The 20606-nt window shown below is 42.0% G+C and overlaps 1 protein-coding gene across 1 annotated transcript in view; it reads left to right on the top strand.

Moving 5' to 3' along the window:
- Positions 1-20606, top strand: part of DAB1 (Dab, reelin signal transducer, homolog 1 (Drosophila)) — a 316448-nt gene that overhangs the window by 249815 nt on the left and 46027 nt on the right. The window contains exon 8 of the mRNA XM_015420265.1: positions 1093-1152. Coding sequence (XP_015275751.1) covers positions 1093-1152 — 60 coding nt within the window. The remainder of the gene's footprint in view (positions 1-1092; positions 1153-20606) is intronic.

Below are 20606 nucleotides of genomic sequence, written 5' to 3'. Positions count from 1 at the left end.
TGGTAAGCACCTATCAACCACAAGCCCCATTGGGCAGGGCCTTGCCTGCTTTCCTGAAACATGGGGTGAGTGCTACATTGGGGAAGAGTGCTGAGAAGAGCCACATATGGCTCCTGAGGAGTGCCATTGCCTTAAATGAAGAATATATGTTAAAAATCAAAATTAAACAAGACTTTTGTAGAAGTCCTAGTCCTCTCCATGAATCAAAGAGGTACTCAAGCAGTTTTGTCTTGCACCTTGAATTCAGTTCCTTAACATATGAAGCTACCTTATACTGAATCATACCATTTGTCCATCAAGGTCAGTATTGCCTACTCAGACTGGCAGCGGCTCTCCAGGGTCTCAGGCTGAGGTCTTTCATATCACCTACTGCCTGGCCCTTTAAACTGGAGATGCTGGGGACTGAACCCAGGACCTTCTGCATGCCAAGCAGAAGCTCTGCCACTGAGCCGTGGGCCCTCCCAAAGCTACTGACTGCCTCTTTACATTTGTAATATGGTGCTGTTTGTTTTGATTGCTAATAAAATATCAACAGCAGCAGTTTTTACAGGAACATTTATTTCTCAGTACTGTAATAGCCATTGTATATCTGAGAAAGACATAATCAAGACTAGATTACTAGTACTCATTTAAAATGTTATCCTTGAATATAAGGTAGGTGTTTGGTTGCTGTGTAAATGATGCAACTGTTCATCTGTTGCACAGATTCATCTGAAATGAATATATAAACCAGCAGGTATTCAAGGTTTCTGTAGAAATCTTGCTACTTAGCATCCCCTGCTTGTAAAGTGAGAAAACTTTTTTTAAGAGGACCATCTTTTGAATTCTGGGAAACTATTGTTATTATTATTTTGAACATATGACTGGTATGAGTGCTAGATGAAATATAGGGCATCTCTTCCAAAAGGTGGGCCTGCACTGGGCACCCTCTGGAATGAGCAAGTTCGTATGTACCTGATACTGCTTCTGATTGTAGAAAGGAACATGTAGCACATTCACTACAAGAAAAAATTCCCTGTTTTGCACATGCCTAGAAGAAATGTATCTCATGTCACATACTCTTCATTACTGTTTTTTTGTTTGTTTTTACAGGTTCCTACTAGCCAAAAGAAAGAAGGTGTTTATGATGTGCCAAAAAGTCAACCTGTAAGTGTAAGTATACACCATAAACAAAGCCTGGGACAAATTTGCTCCACATACAAAATTATGAGACATTTAGAAGATTTACTATAGGAAAGTTCAAATACATTGAGATCACTTGCTTGCTTCAGTGCTGCATGTACTATGAAGAAAAAAACCCACAAACCACTTTTGTAATATGTGGTTTATTTATACATACATACATTACAAAATATAATTCTGAATTTTATTGAATAAATGTAGGACTCTAGAGCAGGGGTGTCAAATATAAAGCCTGGGGGCCAGATCTGGCCCATCCAGGGCTCTTATGTGACCCGCAAGCAACTGATGCAAGGGAGGAAGTGCTGGGGTGGGGAGCCACTCCATTGTGGTTTCAGCAAGGCAGAACAACCTCATCTGCATCAATGTGGGAGCATCTTCCCAGCGCAGCATTGCTGCCTCTCCAGTCTGCCTGTGTGGGTTTTCCTTTGCACCCCCTTCCCAGCCCATGGGGCCTTGCAGTGAGGATACACCAACTCAGAGCTTACCAGCTGCTGTCCTTTATACAGTTTCTATCTCCAGTCCCTGACATCATGTTTTATGGCACACATGGCCTGGCCTGACAAAGTGGCATTTATGTCAGATCCGGCCCTCGTAACAAATGAGTTTGACACCTCTGCTCTAAAGTTGCAAGGATTGGTTTTGTAGAAATTGACCAGTGGACAACAGTTCAAGGTAGGAAACTATGAAAGAAATATTTAACATCATTTTCCTGTGTGTCTTTGATAGTGAATTATGCACACTTCTTATAATATCGCTACTTCAGACCCAGGCAGAAAGGCAGAGTAAGATTTTGTAAATCAGTAAATAAAAATATAGAAAAGATCATATGGGCTTATTTGCATTTAGCTTTTTTACAAGTCTAAAAATACAGAGATGGGATCTGTGTGATCTTCACCTACCTTTTTGCTTTTATTGCTCTTTTTTCCTTACAAATCTCTGGATATTTGTCTTCCATTTTTGCCATTTATCACTTTATTAGTTTATTAATAGTAGGTCTCACTCACAGGAATGCGTTGCGGCCCCATCCTAAGACTGCCAGCACCATTAGTCGGTATCCTACACTTACTCAGCAAAAGAGAGAAAAGTAAACAAAAGATATCTTGCCAAGGTACAAAGAGTACAGCAATTTTACCAGAGTCCATAACCCCCCCACTGCAACCTACTAATAATGGCACATTGAGCTGCTGACACCCCATGACAAGCAGAGGTAGATGTAGCCAGCTAGTAGAAGCTAACACGCATGCACTCCCCTGAGTCATCAGCTCTCCGCCATCCACATGCAGAACACAACAAGAGAGGGAGCACCTTTAGTATAAGCAGGACTATGGCATGTGAAGCCCTAGAATGACGTACACCTGAGCTTCACAGAGGTGGGTTTTAATCATGTTACCATTTGCCAGGTGTAAAGATGAACACACATGCTTCTGCATGCCTGTCTTGTTCATTTGAATAACTCTAATAGAATGCCAGAGATCCTTCCTATGCATAGTTTTGGGTCCAGATGGTCCCTTTTTGTGCAATACTCTTTCTGTGGGGTTACGATCAGTAACGTTGCACAAAATGTGGTGTGTGTGTGTGTGAGAGAGAGAGAGAGAGAGAGAGAAATGGGGCTGGAGAGAAGTAGCTATGTGTCCTGTCATCTTTCCTGACTAGGGTTTACATAGTGCTTAGAAGGGCTGTGATTGGTTGGAGACTTAGTTGATAACGTAAGCTGAGTTGGAGTTTGAGAGCTGGATGGCAGGCTGGGGTAGGGGGTCTTGTCTTTTCAATTTCCATGTTTTCTATAGGGATGATTAATTACACCAGAATTCTTGCTGGCATAATGTTATACCAGCACTGAGGGACATGACCAGGGCTGGATAAGCTCAGGATATTGACTAAGCTTCACTGCACCCACAGCACACTCCAAAGCTGCCCAGGCACCAGTTATACCAGCACAGTGCCAACAGGGCTTGGTGCTGGCATATCTGCAGGTTTGAAAACATCTCTCCCACTTCGGTAAAGGTAAAGGTTTCCCTTGCTCGTAAGCCAGTCTCCATTTCCAAGCCGAAGAGTCAGCGCTGTCCAAAGACGTTTCTGTGGTCATGTGGCCAGCATGACTAGATGCCGAGGTGCACGGAATGCTGTTACCTTCCCACTGAAGCAGTACCTATTTATCTACTTGCAATTTCTTGCTTTCGAACTGCTAGGTTGGCAGGAGCTGAGAACAGAGACGGAAGCTCACTCTGTCATGTGGCACTCGGGTCTCGAACTGCTGAACTACCAACCACTTACACTGGTATATACTCAGGACAAGCGGGGACCCACAAGAAACTTGCAGGAGCAGCTATCCCATTCCCCCCACCTCTACTTCTTCCCCTCTCCCTCTACTTCTTTCTCACTCTTTCTCCTTCCTGCCACCCCTTTTCTTACTCTCTCTTTCTCTCTCTCTCCCCTCCATGACTGTCACTTCTTTTTTGCCCCCACCCCATCACTCTTTCTGCCCCTGTCACTATTCCGGCCTTCCACCTACTCCCCCCCCCCCAGCAGCAGTAGCAGTAGCTGCTCTCCAGGAATCATAACTAATTGCCCTAATACAGAGATCAGTTCCTCTTAGGGTTGCCAGCTTCATGTTGGGAAATTCCTGCAGATTTGGGGCGGAGCCTTGGGAGGATGAGGTTTGAGCTTGGAAGTTACCTCAGCAGAGTATAATACCACAAACTCCACCCTTCAAAGCAGCCATTTTATTTGGGGGAACTGACCCCTGTCATCTGGAAATCAGTTGTAATTCCAGGAGATCTCCAGCCCTGGAAGTTGGCAACATTAGTTCCCCTGGAGGAAATGACTGCCACAAAGCAATCGATCACTGTCCTCAAAGAGAGTGGAGAGAGTGGGGGAGCAGTAGGGAACCATGATAATAAACAATACCACATATAAGCCTGAAATTTGCAATGCTCAGTTGCAGTGGTGGCCAGTGCCGGGGGGGGGGGCTTGTATGGCTTAGGACAGCAAACAGTGGACAGAGCCAGAGCAAATTAAGTCTGATTTTGTCCTCCTCCTTCTCCCTTGCACACTAAGAACATTCAAGCACAGTAATCAGTTCCTTAACAATATCTCCATGAACTTAACAATTTCTTGCTTTGATTGCTGTCATACTTGACTCTCTTAAGGGGAAAATGTTGCAATCTCCACCCTTTCCAGTCACCTCTAGCCAACAACCTGTCCCGCAACCACTTGGTAATACCACCCAGTTAGGCTTCTCTCTCAGTTTTGTACTTTTTTAATGCACCGAATAGTGACAAACTAGTATTATTACTGCATAATAAATGCATGTGTGTTTAGCAATGTGAAAGTCAGCAGAGAAGCTTAAAGAGTCAGGCCTCTACCACAAGAAACAACAGGAGTACATGGAAAAGAGTTTAGATTTCACTGTGTGCATGAGAGAAATTTAAAATACTGTATTTTAAAAAAAATCAAGAGCCACAGCCATGAAATACCTTTTATTGATACCAACCAAAATAACCCAGCACATTAGGCAAACCTTCAAGCTCTTAAGAATTTTTCAACAGGTAAAATGTTGTTCACTAAGAAGTCCAATGGAACTCAGTGGGGCTTACTCACTAGTAAGTGTGCTTAGAATTGCAGCCTTTCTGTACTATGGCTGCGGTCACACGCAACATTAGCCACGCAAGAGATACGGAAGACAGGCGGAGTTTCCGAGCGCGATCTCACCAGCACATCTGGGGAGCGTAGCGCTTCTGTGGCACAACCGAGGCTTCCTCCCGAAAACGCGCAGCAAAAAACTAGTACCTCGGAGGTACAAGTTTCCGGAAACTGCGGGGCAAGAGCGGGCGTCTGATCGCGTTTCCGGTGGCATCCGGCGCCCACCCATGTCCCCTTGCGAATAAGTTTTTTCCCCCCAAGTCTCCGTGGTTGCGCACACGCACCCAACGGAGCATGCGCATTCGTAGTGTACACGAAAAAAGAAACCCAGTTCGCCGCGCCGCACGCTTCTTCGTTGCGCGCAGGCATGTGTTGTGATCGACGCCTCTCCGTAACCACGGAAGCTCCACGGTACCTCCACAGAACCTCCACAGGAGGTATGATCGCTTTACTGTGTGTTAGTTTGCCCCGGGGCAAACAGCCACTCTTCTCCCCCGCAGTTTCCTGCGCGTGTGACTGGGGCCTATATCTGGAGGGAAAGTAATTATATAAAGGGGGACACAATGGCAGAACAACAGAACCAAAAATCCCTCCCCTTACCATTTTTCTATATAGAGTGCTCTTGCTTTAAAAAGTAACAGGCAGACCTATATGAATTGTCATAGATTGCTTGGTTTTTTTTACATACCCCCCCCCCCCAGAAGCCTACATCAACACTCTCCCCCATCAGGCCAAATGAGCCAGGGACAATCACTTCCACAGATAATCAACAACAAATTCGAATTTTCCTACTATTCCTTACCATATAGCACAGAAAAGGCCCCAGAAAGGCCAGGCCCTTTCCAAGCAGCAACACACAAGAGCAAAACCACACCCATTGATATGGCCTTCCACTTTCTTCTGGTGCAATTGGACATTGTGCAGTGACATCTGCTGCCTTTGTGAGTCTCTGATTTGTCAGTAAATTCTGTACAAATCCACTGTCCAAGCCACTCAGACTTTCCTTATTTCAGTATTCCTCATCAACTTTCTATAATATTTGCAGTGGTCACCCACTGACTTTGGCCTGGAAAAGAAGCGGCGTTTTTAAGAAGGGGGGCAGGGAGTATAGGGAGGAACTTGGCTGACATCCAGAAAGACAATAAGGCAAGACTAAGATTGATTAAGGAGGGAGCTGACAGCTTGCTAGTCTTGGACTAGTACTAAATTCAGTAAGGCTTTTGTTTTACTTTTCCTGTTAAGGAACCAAGGAGCTGAGCTTGGTGGGGCACTACTCCTTTTACCCTAATGGAGCAGCCATCTCTTCCTGGTTGATTCAGTTTGAATTTATAGAAATGTGCCCTTTTCCTAATGGCATGGCAGCGTGGGATATTAGATGCATGGGTTATATTTTTTCTTTTGTGCCCCTCAGTCTTGTGCACCCTTGTTATAGCTCCACTTAATCTGCTAGATTATTGGAGCTGCGGTGGCTCAAGTGGTTAAGACGCTGAACTGCAGGCTGTGGAAGGTCAGTAGTTCAGCAGTTCAAGACCCAGGTGCCGCAAGACGGGGTGAGCTCCTGTCTCTAGTTCCAGCTCCTGCCAACCTAGCAGTTCGAAAGCAAGAAATTGCAAGTAGATAAATAGGGACCACTTCAGTGGGAAGGTAACAGCGTTCCGTGTGCCTTGGTGTTTAGTCATGCTGGCCACATGACCACGGAAACGTCTTTGGACAGCGCTGGCTCTTCGGCTTTGAAACGGAGATGAGCACCGCAACCCTAGAGTCGGATTCGACTGGCTTTCGAGCAAGGGAACCTTTACCTTTACCTAATCTGCTAGATAGTATAGAAATTGAAAAAATGAAAGTAAATTGAGTATAATGGCAAAAAAGTGTATGCAACAAAATTAATTTGAGATCTATGTCAATTTTGAACAGTATGACACCTTATGCCTTCCCTGCTTCTTTCCTGAAGTAATGATGACCAGCTGTCTCTTGCCTTCAGATTACCAGTTCTGATGATGCCACAAGTCAGTTTATGCAGAAAGACAAATAAAGCAGGCTTTGTCCTAATGGTACATTTTAAGTGCCTCATGAGCCCTTGGAATGTTGCAGTTCACTCAGCATGTGAAATTAAACCTTGCTGAAATACAAGTGTCTTAATGAGGTCTTTTTGTCATAATTTTGTTCCAAAGCCTTCCCATTATACACACATGTCAGGTTCTGCTTGTCATGGTGTTTTTAGCAACAGGAGGCAAACCATAAATTCCCTTCACTAAGCCTGTCACTCAAGTCACAATAAAACCTAATCTTCCCATCAACATGTCCAAACTATCTGCTTACAATTTTATGAAGGCTTTCAAACAGCTCATCATGGTGCTATATAAAGATGTATCCCCCCCCCCAATTCCCCACTGCCTGCAATGGATTAGTCATGTATCCCTGGGCAGAGTAGGTGTCAACTGTTTACAAATCAGGATATTAAGACTCAATCCACACTGACAGTGAATGGGTGTAAGACCTCTGAAAGATTAATGTCCACTAAGTGAATTCATTGAATTCTTATACTTTGCCACTGCAAATGATGTCATGGTTGTTTTTCCTGTTAACTATGCAAAGCATATTTCCATGGATGCAGGGCTGAAGGATACAAAAAATGGCCTAGTAAACCAGATGGTGAAGCTATGCACATATGAATTCATGTATGCTTATGTAAGTCTGTCCTTTTAAGGCAGGTTTTCTGTTTTAATTGAGAAATATAATTGTTTTTGAGTTAGATACATAGGAGCCCTATTCCATTTTACAGGGAACCTCACATATATGTGTACATCAAGAAAGAGCAACTGTGCATTCACTTTGCGGTTGGAACCAGGGACCAGTACTCAGAAAAACTGTGGGGTTTGTATCACATGTTCAACTGTACATGTTGAATGTTACATGAGAATAATTCAATGCATGTATTTTTAAAAACTGAGTGTATACTATACATGGATCATAAATGCATTCACTGTAACTTGTGAAAAGAGCTTCTATGTACAGTGTACAGTTGGTTTTTTTAAATACACACTTTGAGTAATTTTCATTACATTCAACATATCTACAACTGAATGCTTGATTAAACCCCCACATTAGTCCAGACACTGGTACCTGCTTTCATTTGTAAAGTGTACGTATACTGGCTCTTTCCACCAAATAAATGCACACGTGTACATGCTGAATGTATGTGTATTCACTGTAATATGAACAGGGCTACTGTTTCCCATTTCAGTGCTAATATCTGCAGATTATGTTTATATTATAAGATGCCTTGAGATGCCATAGTTGTTGTTGTTGGTCACATAAAAATATTTTAATACTAACTAAATAAATAAATAATCAGAAGTTGATTTATGCTCCAACAGTCATAGAGAAACTGTACTGTACTGATCAGAGCAATAACTCCATGATTTCTTGATATTCATACAATTTTAGTGAAATGAAATGAGGACCTGTGAATATTAGAGTGGGCATCTGCACTGTTATTTCTAGTACCCAACGTAAATAAACTGAGCTATGACACATATTTTATATTAGAAGCTTTGTGGAAATCAAAGATCTTTCACATATAACAATAGTGACAAGCTGTTCATGTGTGATTTTTGAGCATCCCAAATTTTAGTCTTAAATAAAAGCTTATTTACAAAAGCTGTTCAGTATTTCTTCTATGGACTGCATGTTTAATTCTGGGTGCAAAACATATAAGTTCATTGCATTTAGTATCACACCTACTTTCTTGTATGTAGTGCTAACTCTTAACCAGGGGTCATTTTGTAGAAAAAGAGGTGCAAGAGCTCATTAGCATAACTCATTAGCATAACTTATTTGCATATGCCACACCCCCTGACATCACCAGTAGTGTGTCAGAAGGCAACACCCACCGCTCAGGCTTCACCCCAAAAATCTCCAGGTATTTCCCAATTCTCATTCAAACCTGGGTCTCCCAAATCCTTGTCTGGAACACTAACCACTACACAACACTTCATGGGGCAGCGGCTGTTGAGTAGTAGCAAGCAGCTGGTGACTGAACCTGGGACCTTCTGCATGCCACACAGATGCTCTGCCATGGAACAAATCATACGAATACCTGACAACACTGACCTGCCAGTGGCCAGTGTTATGTCAATGCTTTTTCCATACATCAAAGTGCACTCACAAGTGACTGTGATATCACTTGTACTGTAAAAATATTCAGACACAATGAGCTTATTAAGCATTAAACCCACTCTAAAAGAACATTCACTTGTCATCTAGTTTTCTTTTTATTTGACACGGGTAAACTATGCCTGCAGATTATGGACCAAAACTGTGAAATGAGTTACACTCACGAAATTTTTAAAAAGGTATTCAAAAGTTGGAACTGTTGGAAAGGGAAGGACTTGCCTGGGGCACCACTGGATCTAGGGCTGGCCCTGTATACATGCAGCTGGGATGAATCTGAATTAGCGTTACAGAGTGCTCAGGGATAAAATCTGTAGGAGTTGCCTTGTGTCCTCGGAACAAGACGCTGCAGGGACTGATGGGAAAAAAAATGGCAGAAAAACCAAATGGCAGGCAGTTCAATGGTTTAGGGTACTTAAACCCTGTCTTGAGTCACTAAAGTGTTTGCAGGTTTTGTTTGGTAAATGTGACTACCTGCTCTGCATATCAGATGAAAGAAATTAGTTGTACTCCATGCATACTGCCAAGGGTCCTTGCCCAAGCCAAAATTATTCAGCTCATAGCACCACACGCCTGTGAGTAGTAAGCACAGGGACCTTGCAGGTTCCACCAGGATATCAAAAAGGTAAGACTGTCCTACCCCAGAATCACTAAGAATAAAATTCAAGGAAAGCTCAACTTTTCCTTTCATAGCTGTCTTTTGAAAACAGGAAAACTTTACTGTGTATCCTTGGTAGGGTTTCCAGATTGTCTGAATAGCAGTACTTAGATCTATATTTTAATATGCAAAGCAAGCTTTGAGATATCCATGTATTTTTTTGCTTCTAAATGCGAGCATTTTGTAGGCAGAATCCTACACATTCAAGAATCCTTACCTATATGTTAGTGAAACTTTTGCCAGATCAGTGTGCTTGCTTATATATATGAAGTTGGTTGTTTCCCCCGAAAGAATCACTCATTTTTTGCTATTTTGTCATACTTTTCTTAAAGGAAAAATGGTGTCATAGGAGGGAGAAGATTCTTTTAGCAAAAAATAAATGCTGAACTTCATTCTACTGAAATATTTATGTGGCAACTGTCATGGAATTTATTGAATTATCTTCATAGTAACCCTAGTGGTTTCAGAGTAAAGCTTCAATGGTAAAGGTGACAGGTTCTTGTCACATAGCTCCAGAGGTTTCATTCACAGTGTAGCAAGAGGCCATTATTAAAACACCACCATTGCAACAGAAGTATTTGTAACCAGTCAGCATGCAGCTATGGTCTCCCTTGCAGCCTAGGCTATCAACCTTGTGTCATGCTCTATATGTTCCAATGGAATCTTGCTAGGTGACCTCTAACAACATACATTTCACTGTATGCCACTTGCATTTGATGCTTTGCACTGCTCTGTCATATCTCAAGTCTACCTTTCTTTGTTTTTCTTGTACCTTAGATTTGAAAGTAGTATCCAGATGGTATTCTGGGGAGCATCTGCATGCATTGCCCTCCAGCAATGTGTGCAGCTTGCTTACGCAAGTCAGGAAACCTATTCTACATTCCACCCAGACATTTTATCATCCACTTACTGAGGCATTTATTTTGTTGGGAGATTATACAGTATTTGGTGTATGGCTGCTCTGAAACATAGATATTTCTGTGAATGGAATACTTCCAAGTTGTCAAAATTATATGAAAACATTAATTATTTTAAAACACTTATTTTTTCCTTTGCATTTCTAGGATTTTTTAATGTACCCATGTTTGGATATTATTGCACTGTGTATTTCCTGCCAATGATGTGGAATGAACAGAGAAATGCACAATATGATGGTATCAGGATATGGGGGTATATTTTACTACATATTTGAGACAGACAAAACTCATCACTTGCTTGCTGGTTTTTGTGACAGTCCTGCGTTTATAGTAAAGATACACAAGCACCTGCCTCTTTGCCTCACATCCTGGTCATTTGTTGGGAGCCAGGATGTTTGGTAGACTGTTCAAATATGTCCAAACTAATTCAGATGTGTTCATTTCACATGTGTTGACAACCTCTGAATTGCTCATCACGGTCACCATTTCCTACCATAAGGCAGTTCTCATGGGCTGCATCCTCACTAGGCCAAGAAAAGCTGCCCCTGTTGGGTAAATGGCAGTGAGCAGGATGGACACATGGGGGGAAGGCACCTCTTGCTTTTGGCATTGCCCCTCCCCACACTCTGACTACTTGCCACCAGGGGTCATTTCATAGAAAAAGAGCTGCAGGAGCTCATTAGCATAAGGTATGCTAATGAGCTACTAGGCTATTAGCATACCACACCCACTGACATCACCGGAAGTGATGTCAGAGGGGGAAGCAAAAGGGGGGTATCTTCAAAAGCCTCCTCTTCCCCAACAGGCCTGTGGGGGGGGTGAAGAGAGAAGGGGTTTAGAGTTTAAACCCCTTCTCACTAGAGTTGGGCCACAGAAGGAGGAAAGAGGGAAGAAAAGAGAAAGTATAGAGAAGAAGGAAAGAAAGAGAAGGAAAGAAGAAGGGAAAGAAAGAGAAGAAAAAAGGAGGGAAAGAAATGGGGGGAGAGAGAGAATGAAAGAAGGGGAGGCTCTGGAGGTCTTTCCCCATTCCCCGCAACTTGGCACGGGGCAAAGAGAAGGGAAAGAAAGAGAGAAAGGAAAGAGAGAAAGAGAGAGAGAGAAGGAAAGAAGGAGGAAAAGAGAGAAAGGAAGGAAGAAAAGGGAAAAACAGAAAGGAAAGGAGAGAAGGAAAGGAGGGAAAGAAAGAGGGCAAATGGTGCAGAGAGGGAGGAAGGCTCTCCCACCCCCCATCAAGCCCCCCCACCCCCACGGAGCCCTCACGCGGATCCCTCACCTACCGCGAACAAGGTCTTCCCCAGTGCTCCTGTGCAGGACCCTGGAGGCCAATGACAGGCCTCCTCAGGCCTCCGCCAGGCCGCAGCGCTCCAGCGCGGGCCTTGGGAAGCTGGTGACGGGCCTCCTCAGGCCTCCCCCAGGCCGCAACGCTCCAAAGCGAGCCCCGGGAGACCGACAACAGGCCTCTTCAGGCCTCCCCTGGGCCGCAGTGCTCCAGCATGGGCCCCGGGAGGCTGGCAATGGGCCTCTTCAGGCCTCCCCCGGGCCACAGTGCTTTGGCACAGGGAGCTGGGGGCGGGACTTGCTACCACCACCATTTGTGCCAGCTCCTGGGCTGCCGGAGCAGTGCTCCGGCATGCTCTGGCCCCAAATGACCCCTGCTTGCCACATCAGCACAAAAGCATCCTGCTAACAAGCATTCCCCCTCCCCACAACACCTGAGCCTCAGATCAAAGCTGAGCAAGAGTTCAGATGTTAAAGGGGGAAAAGTTTTATTAAACGGCTGGGGGGGGGGTGGCAATGCCAAATATGAGCACTGCCATTTTCTCCCTCTCTTCACTGATATTGGCAAATATATACCTCTGAGTTTTTGTTTTCTAAAATGTTTTTGAGTAAATTAATGCTTACACCATGGCACCAGGATGTTTTTTAAACAAATGTTGACCATGGCTAGCAGTTTAGAGGTTAACAATCAGAATTTCAAAAACTGAAAGTGCAACAGCCTGGCCCTGTACAAAAGGTGCAAAAAGTGCAACAGCCTATATAAAAAGTTGCTACTGTACAAACTCATTTGTTCAACATGAATTTCAACTACCATTGAGGCAATCAAATCAAAAGCTGTCCTCACATTTTATCCCTGGAGTTCAGCAAGGTAAATTCTCCTAGCAATCATTTTCATGACAAATTTTGCAGGTTAGCTGGTTTTAACTACAACAAAAAAAAACCCTCTAATCAACTCTAATCCATTCACCATTTCAGAAGAAAACTCCATAATGACCCAGAGTATTTTCCAGTTGCTACAGTCTTTAATTCTGCAGTCTGCTACATAAAAAATGTGGGTCCTGTGCAAGATAATGTGGGGGGGGGAGTGAGGCTATTTGCTCCACAGTAATTTGACATGCATTTGCGCAATCACACTGTCCCTGGGAGCTGCGGGGGCAGCATGCCACTGCGTGATCAGAAGCAACTATGGGTGAATCTTTTTTTTTTTGCCACGTGTTTCTGGTGCGCTTCAGCAAGGGATCGATGATTCGCATCTCCGCGCTGAGTGCTTCCTATGCAGTGTGCAATGATGTGCATACCAAAATGGAGGAAGGGGAAACAACAGCATGGAGTCGGGATGGCCTGATCAGACCATCCCGATGCCATGGGAGCGCACTGGAGCGGTCACACAGCGGAAAGTCCGTTCCTGACCTGTAGCGACCCATTTGCTACCGGACTTTCCCTAGTGTCTTTTTACTCCGCTTCTGCGGCGGAGCAAAACGGGTTGCTGATGTTATAGTAACGGGGGACTATTTTATTTTTTAGTTGTTTATCGTTTGTAGTTCCTTGCAGAAGCCAGTGCTTAGTTTACATTCTTGAGCTGGAGCAGTGCTAATAAGGCCACCTGTAGACCATTAGCTCATGGTTGCCTAGCACTGACTCCATGAAGACTTGTTTTTTTTGGAATGACCTTGGACAGCTGAGGCTGGTTGGGCTTCTCGTATAGTTCTCCCTATAGTTACACTTATTTGACAAGTCATGTTTCCTTGTATCTACTGCACATCAATGTTTGCCACTGGCAGGGACAAGGAAGTACAAAATGCAATGATTTCTCGACATGGATAAATGGTGCTGTGGCAGTCAAGGGGAGAACTTGGTCCAGTTGTTGGCAGTTTGGGTGTTTTCCGATAATATGAATTATTATCTCTTTTTGTTTGAACAAAACTTAGTCTTGGCAATAACTGTATGTATCCATGACCATGCTGGGTATCTTATCATATACAATTCTTAAATCTTATTTCTTATTACTTGTATCAAAACAGATATTTTTCTTTATCACTTGAGAAAGCTAAACATGTTGAGATTTCTCATGTGTTTATACAGATTGACCTAATCAGAGAGAATAACCCAAGCTATTATATTTCAGCATATCAATTGAAACAAAATGTTACAGAACTATGTTAGACGAATAACAAAAGTACATGTAGATTTTTTTCATAGTGGTGCTATTCAAAACTTCTTGCCTTTCAGACACGTCTACAGCATTTGCAAGCCCATAAAATGGTATACTAATTTGCCATACATACATGAATTTTAAAATTAATTTACAGATCTAAGGGAGGGAATCTGTTGTTTTTATTTCAAAAGACGATAAAAACAAACAGCTCTTCTGGGACTGGATGAGACCGAATCTTTTAGTGGGTTATCTTTAGGTGTTTTCAAAGATTTGTCTCTCTGAGAAAACAAAATTTATCTCTCTGAGAAAATGAGAAAAAAATCATTAACATAACATTTCAAACAGTTCAGTCTCAGGGCATGCATAAGAGAAGGAGAAGATATCCTTGCAAGACCAAACTAGTAAAGATAATCAAGCTGACTCAGGCAGCTACAGTGACACAGCTGGATTCAAGGCTAAATACAAAAGCAGCCATAACAGCCATTCTGTTTGTAAAATAATATTGCCAAATAATCATCTTGGAATTTAGTCTTCAAATGTCAGCATTATTTATTTTGATAATTTGTATCCTGCCTTTCTATAGAAATGCATCTAAGGTGGCTTATAATCCTAAAACTCATATAAATACAAGACACACATATAAAACCACAGAACAAAATATCTAAATAGGCTGGCAGCAGTGAAAAGTTAATAAAATCATAAAAAATAAGTATGGAGCAAGAACAAAATCTGACAAAGTAGCAGCTGATTATTCTGTGAGTGATTCTAAAATGCTCCAGCATTGCTATATAATATGGCCCGAGGATGGGGGGGGGAGACCCTACCTGTATACTGACATGCCTCATATTAGTATCCTCTGGCCTCAAAATAAGGAGTGGAGGGGATTTTTCTAGCATGTTGTTCCTCCTTCTGTCAGTTTCTTCTTTTACAGCCTATGGAGGATAGCGATGTAAAATTTCCAGAAATTTTGAAGCCACAGAAATAAAAAAAATCTTCCCATCTTTTTGGAAAAAAAATAAGTTGGGGAGGATTTAAATGTATGCAATACTTACTGTCCTGTGAAGCTTAAAGTAATTTTACAGCTTTAACAACAAAAATGCATCATTTATAATGTACTTGGCCTATAAAACTGCAATATATTTCTGTTTTCTGTAAGCAAAATTACAAATATACTCAAAAGTTGAGAGAAAACTGCAAGCTGATGCACCCTGTGCTACCTTAGCACCTGTACCTTAGTTCCAGTTGGATGCTGTCTTCTTCTTTCTGTGGGTACTGGTTAAAGAGAGCTCAGTTTTCAGTTAAACTTATTGAGTTTTCCTCTGAACCTTTGATGCAGTTTCTGCACTACCTCATTCAGATCTTTCCCCCCCCCCAGACAGCAATGTAGGGCAATAAGCTACTTGTTACCCAGTCAGTGGATATATGTGTCAGAATGGTTTGAGAGAGAGGTGTAAAGGGCAACCACAAGGAAAGACTCAGGTCAAAAGGGCAACAGAAGGCATGCAACAGTTGAGAAGTAATGAAAGGCCTGCATGCTGCCCTTATGAAGATACAGTATCCTTCTAAGTACAGAAATACATATTGGATTTAAGAGTTGTATGTGTCTACTGCATGTCCACCTTGTCTACAAAAACATTTCACCCATTCTAAAAGAGAAAATATTTCATAGGAATTGGGGGGGGGGGAATTCTCCAAAATATTTTGGGTTATTTTGGTTATTCGCATGTTTAGTGAAGGATAGGCAGATCTTTCTTCCTCAGCCCCATCCCCATCTTTTTTAAAGGTAGCCTGGCAAGCTGTGCATGGCCCCAGCCATCTCTGCCCTCTCTTAAGAATGCCTTTCCTCATGAGAGGCTGAAGATCTGCTGGTCTGGAGGCACAGGCTGAGCCCTGCACTTGGGAAAGCTGCCCTGAGCCACCACTGATCAGCTGTTGGAATAACAGTGGTTTTATAAAGGCCAGGCCTATAGGACAAGGGTTTGGGGGGGGGTTTGCATGTCTGTGCTACATACTTAGTTTGATATAACTGCCATAGAACCTAAATACTGCATTTCTATGAAGGGGCTTTGGGATAGGACCTGCTTGCTTAAAACAGTAGACTATAATGAAGTTTTTCATCACACTGTCCAGAATTAGCTATTTATATATGTAGGATTCATACATTACTATTCACACATTAAATAATTTCCTCCATGGAATAATTTCTAGTGAACCCATTCCACTTTTCCTTTGCCCCACACTCATCACCATCAGGTTCTGTTGGTTCCCTGCCCCCAAACAAATACATCATTTGGTTTACCTAGGACTAGTTTACAAAAAAAGAACTTTCTCTGATTACATCAACTTTGTGAGACATCTCAATTGTCCCCTCAAAGAAAGATCTGCTACAGAAGAAAGGGTGCCTGGTAAGGCTTCTCACCTCCCTACTTACATGTGGCCCAAGATTAGGACTGTGTTAATTAATTAGAATTGTAAGCCGCTCAGAGCCCCTGGGGGGGTAAGCGGGATAGGAAATCGAAATAAATAAAATAAAAAAATAAATTGTCTCTGAGGATACATTCATGCAGAAAATTTAGAATGTGATAGGTAAAATCGCAGCTGCCTAGAAGCGATTCCTATGTTCATGGCTTGAAAAAATGGCCTTTACAATCCTGAAAATGCCACCAGGAAGCTACAGATACATCTGTGAATAGCTTGAGTCATATACTTTGCTGGAATCATTTTGTTGCATTATTGGAATTCATACACATATATGGCTTAAAAAAAACATAGTTATAAAATGCCATTACGCAAATGGATAGGTCTGCATTCAAACTAAAATAATTGCATTCTAGATCCTGTCTGGATTCTAGAAGCTACCGGAAAGTTAAAGCTGTAAGATATTGTTGATACAACTCTTAAAGAGAAAGGACATTTTTCATTGTATCATAGATCTCCAGACCTGTTAGAATTTAATAAATGTAAATTACATGAGTAATATGGTATAGCTTTGTAAGAAACATGCCTATGCTTGCAAATTTATATGTATATATTTGCAGTGTGACCACTCATTCTCATTAAACCAATGACCTGTTTCCAGAAGGAAGAATAAGCATTTCTACTTCACTGCTCTAAATAGAAAATTTAAAAATAACAGATAACTGTGAAAATTCACAGTGAGTATGACGATTTAGATTTGACTTTATCATTTCTGTGTAATGAGCTTCTTAGAAATAGGGAAGAAGACAACAATCGCATAAAATATTAAAGTAGAAACTACAGTACCACAACTCTGAAATTTAGTCTATAAAAATGTACTTTAGTCTATAAAAAAGTCCACATGGTCAAAGCAATGGTATTCCGAGTAGTCATGTATGGCTGCGAGAGTTGGACTATAAGGAAGGCCAAGCGCCGAAGAATAGATTCTTTTGAACTATGGTGCTGGAGAAGACTCTTGAGAGTCCCTTGGACTGCAAGAAGATCAAATCAGTCAATCCTAAAAGAAATCAACCCTGACTGTTCCCTGGAAGGCCAGATAATGAAACTGAAGCTCAAATACTTTGGCCACCAAATGAGAAGGGACCCTGATACTGGTAAAGATTGAAGGTAAAAGAAGAAGGGGACAGCAAAAGATGAGATGGTTAGACAGTGTCATAGATGCAATGAACATGAAATTGAGCAAACTTCAGAGGACGGTGGAAGACAGGAAGGCCTGGCGTGATCTGGTCCATGGGGTCATGAAATAAAAAAATTTGGAAACAGTTTATTGATTTGAATTTATACACTTCAGCATGTAGTATTTAAAAACTAAAACTCTATATCACTCAGCATCAAAATTTCTTCCACTGGCCCATGTATTATAAACATGAGATATCTTCTATTTATTTTGAAATATTTTAATTCCTCTGTTTTTGCTGCTCAGCCTGCATTTCCATTTTCCCCACTCAAACTAGCTGATTTATTCAGTCACATTACTGGAGTCATTTATAAATTGGTAATTACTTGGATAACACACCAGCCAAGAGGTATCCATGCATAAATTTTCCTGAAATCCAAGGGACTTAACAGTGAGCTGAACTACAACTATTGTTCCAAAACCCCTAAATGTTGCTTTTATTTCAACCTAGTAATAGAATCAATACAAAATAACTACATCAAATTAATTTCTAATAAGGGGCATATAAACTTGAAACTCAACATCAAAAAAACTAAGATCATGGCATCGGGCCCCATCACTCCTTGGCAAATAGAAGAAGAAGTCATGGAAGCAGTGACAGACTTCACGTTCCTGGGATCCAAGATCACTGCAGATGGTGACTGCAGCCATGAAATTAAAAGATGCCTGCTCCTTGGGAGGAAAGCATAATAAAAAGTAGAGACATCACCCTGCCAACAAAAGTCTGTGTGGTCAAAGCAATGGTATTCCCAGTAGTAATGTATGGCTGTGAGAGCTGGACCGTAAGGAAGGCTGAATGCCGAAGAATAGATGCTTTCGAATTGTGGTGCTGGAGAAGACTCTCAAGCGTCCCTTGGACTGCAAGGAGATCAAATCAGTCAATCCTAAAAGAAATCAACCCTGACTGTTCCCTGGAAGGCCAGATGCTGAAGCTGAAGCTCAAATACTTTGGCCACCAAATGAGAAGGGTGCACTCACTGGAGAAGACCCTGATGCTGGGAAAGATTGAAGGTCAAAGAAGAAGGGAACAGCAAAGGATGAGATGGTTAGACTGTATTATTGATGCAATGAACATGAAATTAAGCAAATTTTGGAGTACAATGGAAGACAGGAGGGCCTGGTGTGATGTGGTCTGTGGGGTCGCGAAGAGTCGGACTGAACAACTGAACTGAGCAACAACAATAACAAACTTCTAGACTAGCTAAGAAACCTGAAGAGAATTGTCAGGGGGAAGGATATAAAGAATTCAGTGGAAAGAGATGTTTTTGGTTTCAGAACTAGCATTATCCATTAGCTTTATGAATCATGCCTTATAATGAGATTTGTGTTTAAAATAAATAACCACAAGAAGGGAGTTGATAATTAACTTGACTACAAATCAAGTTGAGTAGAAGAAACATAAATGGATCAATAAACATTAGAAGTTTAACAAGCATTCTCTCTGAGTAGGCAGAATTCCCCCCACATGCCTCAGAGAAACCTAGTTTCTCTCCCCGGGGATACTTAGCGGATGCTTGAGCAGTGGCTGTGTCTCCTTGCTGAGGTTGTAGGGGATGCCTGCCAGGAGCAGATGCTTCGTGGCTCATCAGCTGGGAAGAAAGAAGGGGTGCACAGGTGGGCAGTAGTCACTGGAGTGATCACCCTGGCCCCTCCCCCTTGATGCAACACGCGAGGGCACTGTGATGTGGCTGGCTGGCCCTCCCACCAGCCGCAGTAAACCACATCCCTCTGCACCTCAGATAAGAGAAGGGGTGCCAGGGCCAGCCTTACCATCAGTGATTTTTTTTTTGACTTCAAGAACCCAGTAATGTGTTTATTTATACATTTAGCTTCTATTTAAATATAATTATCAATAATTGACTTACTTGACCTGGACTTTCATCTGCCAGTGACAAACATCAAAGCTATGCAGAATAGGGACTTAATAAAAATAGAAGACTATAGTCCTCTTGTATTTGTGTTATCTTTCCACAGTGCTACAGAAATGCCCCTGCAATGTCAGTAGATGATATGATGTGTTGTGCTCAGCATCCCATTGTAGCTTTTTCTAGTTGTGCGAGCCATTTTACGATTAGGGCGTTATTGTGATTTATAAATTGGAATGCCTAATCAGCTGTTTACTGTTTTTTCTACAATGTAAGAAGGACAGTATTTTCAGACCAAGCGTATGCTCTCAAACTAGGAGTATCTAAGAGCTTGGGGAGCTGTGGAAAGAGTCTAATACTTGTTCTTGGCTTCCACAGTTTGCATTTTTGAGATATGCCAGTTTTGTGAAGGCTTTTTAATAATGCATTATTGAAAAGAGGCAAAGCAATTAACTACTTTATTAAATTTCTGAAGCTGCGTCTCTATCCATTAGGTCAAGAGAGTGATATTTTTATGATTTGTTCAAATGTTTCCTGCTGCAAAACTTAAAGAATTAAAAACTTCATTAATTTGCTTAATAAACTATCCCAAGGTCCTCAGGCCTCACAGAGAACATTTGTTAATAATAGTTGTGGAAAGGCTGTAGTCAAAGGTTCAAACAATAGTTTCTTCAACTGTATGTTTTTCTAAGTGATCTGTAGAGCCAGTTTGGTGTAGTGGTTAAGTGTGCAGACTCTAATCTGGGAGAACCAGGTTTGATTCCCCACTCCTCCACTTGCACCTGGCTGGATGACCTTGGGCAAGCCATAATTCTGGCACAGCTGTTCTTGAAAAAGAGCAGTTTCTGTCAGAGTTCTCTCAGCCCCACCTACCTCATAGGGTGTCCGTTGTGGGGAGGGGAAGGGAAAGGAGTTTGTAAGCCGCTCTGGGACTCCTTTGGGTAGTGAAGGGCAGGATATAAATCCAATCTCTTCTTCTTCTTCTAAATATGTTGAGTACACTCTACCTTTTCTGTATAAGCTCCATTGAATAAGTAGGACTTCCAAGGCTGGTGAATTTAAAATCAGGTACAATGAACAG

This window comes from Gekko japonicus, unplaced genomic scaffold, assembly GCF_001447785.1.
Source record: "Gekko japonicus isolate JY-2015 unplaced genomic scaffold, Gekko_japonicus_V1.1 scaffold284, whole genome shotgun sequence".
Taxonomy (NCBI): Eukaryota; Metazoa; Chordata; class Lepidosauria; order Squamata; family Gekkonidae; genus Gekko; species Gekko japonicus.
The sequence above is the reverse complement of the archived record's forward strand: the minus strand, read 5'-3'. Positions and strand labels throughout refer to the sequence as shown.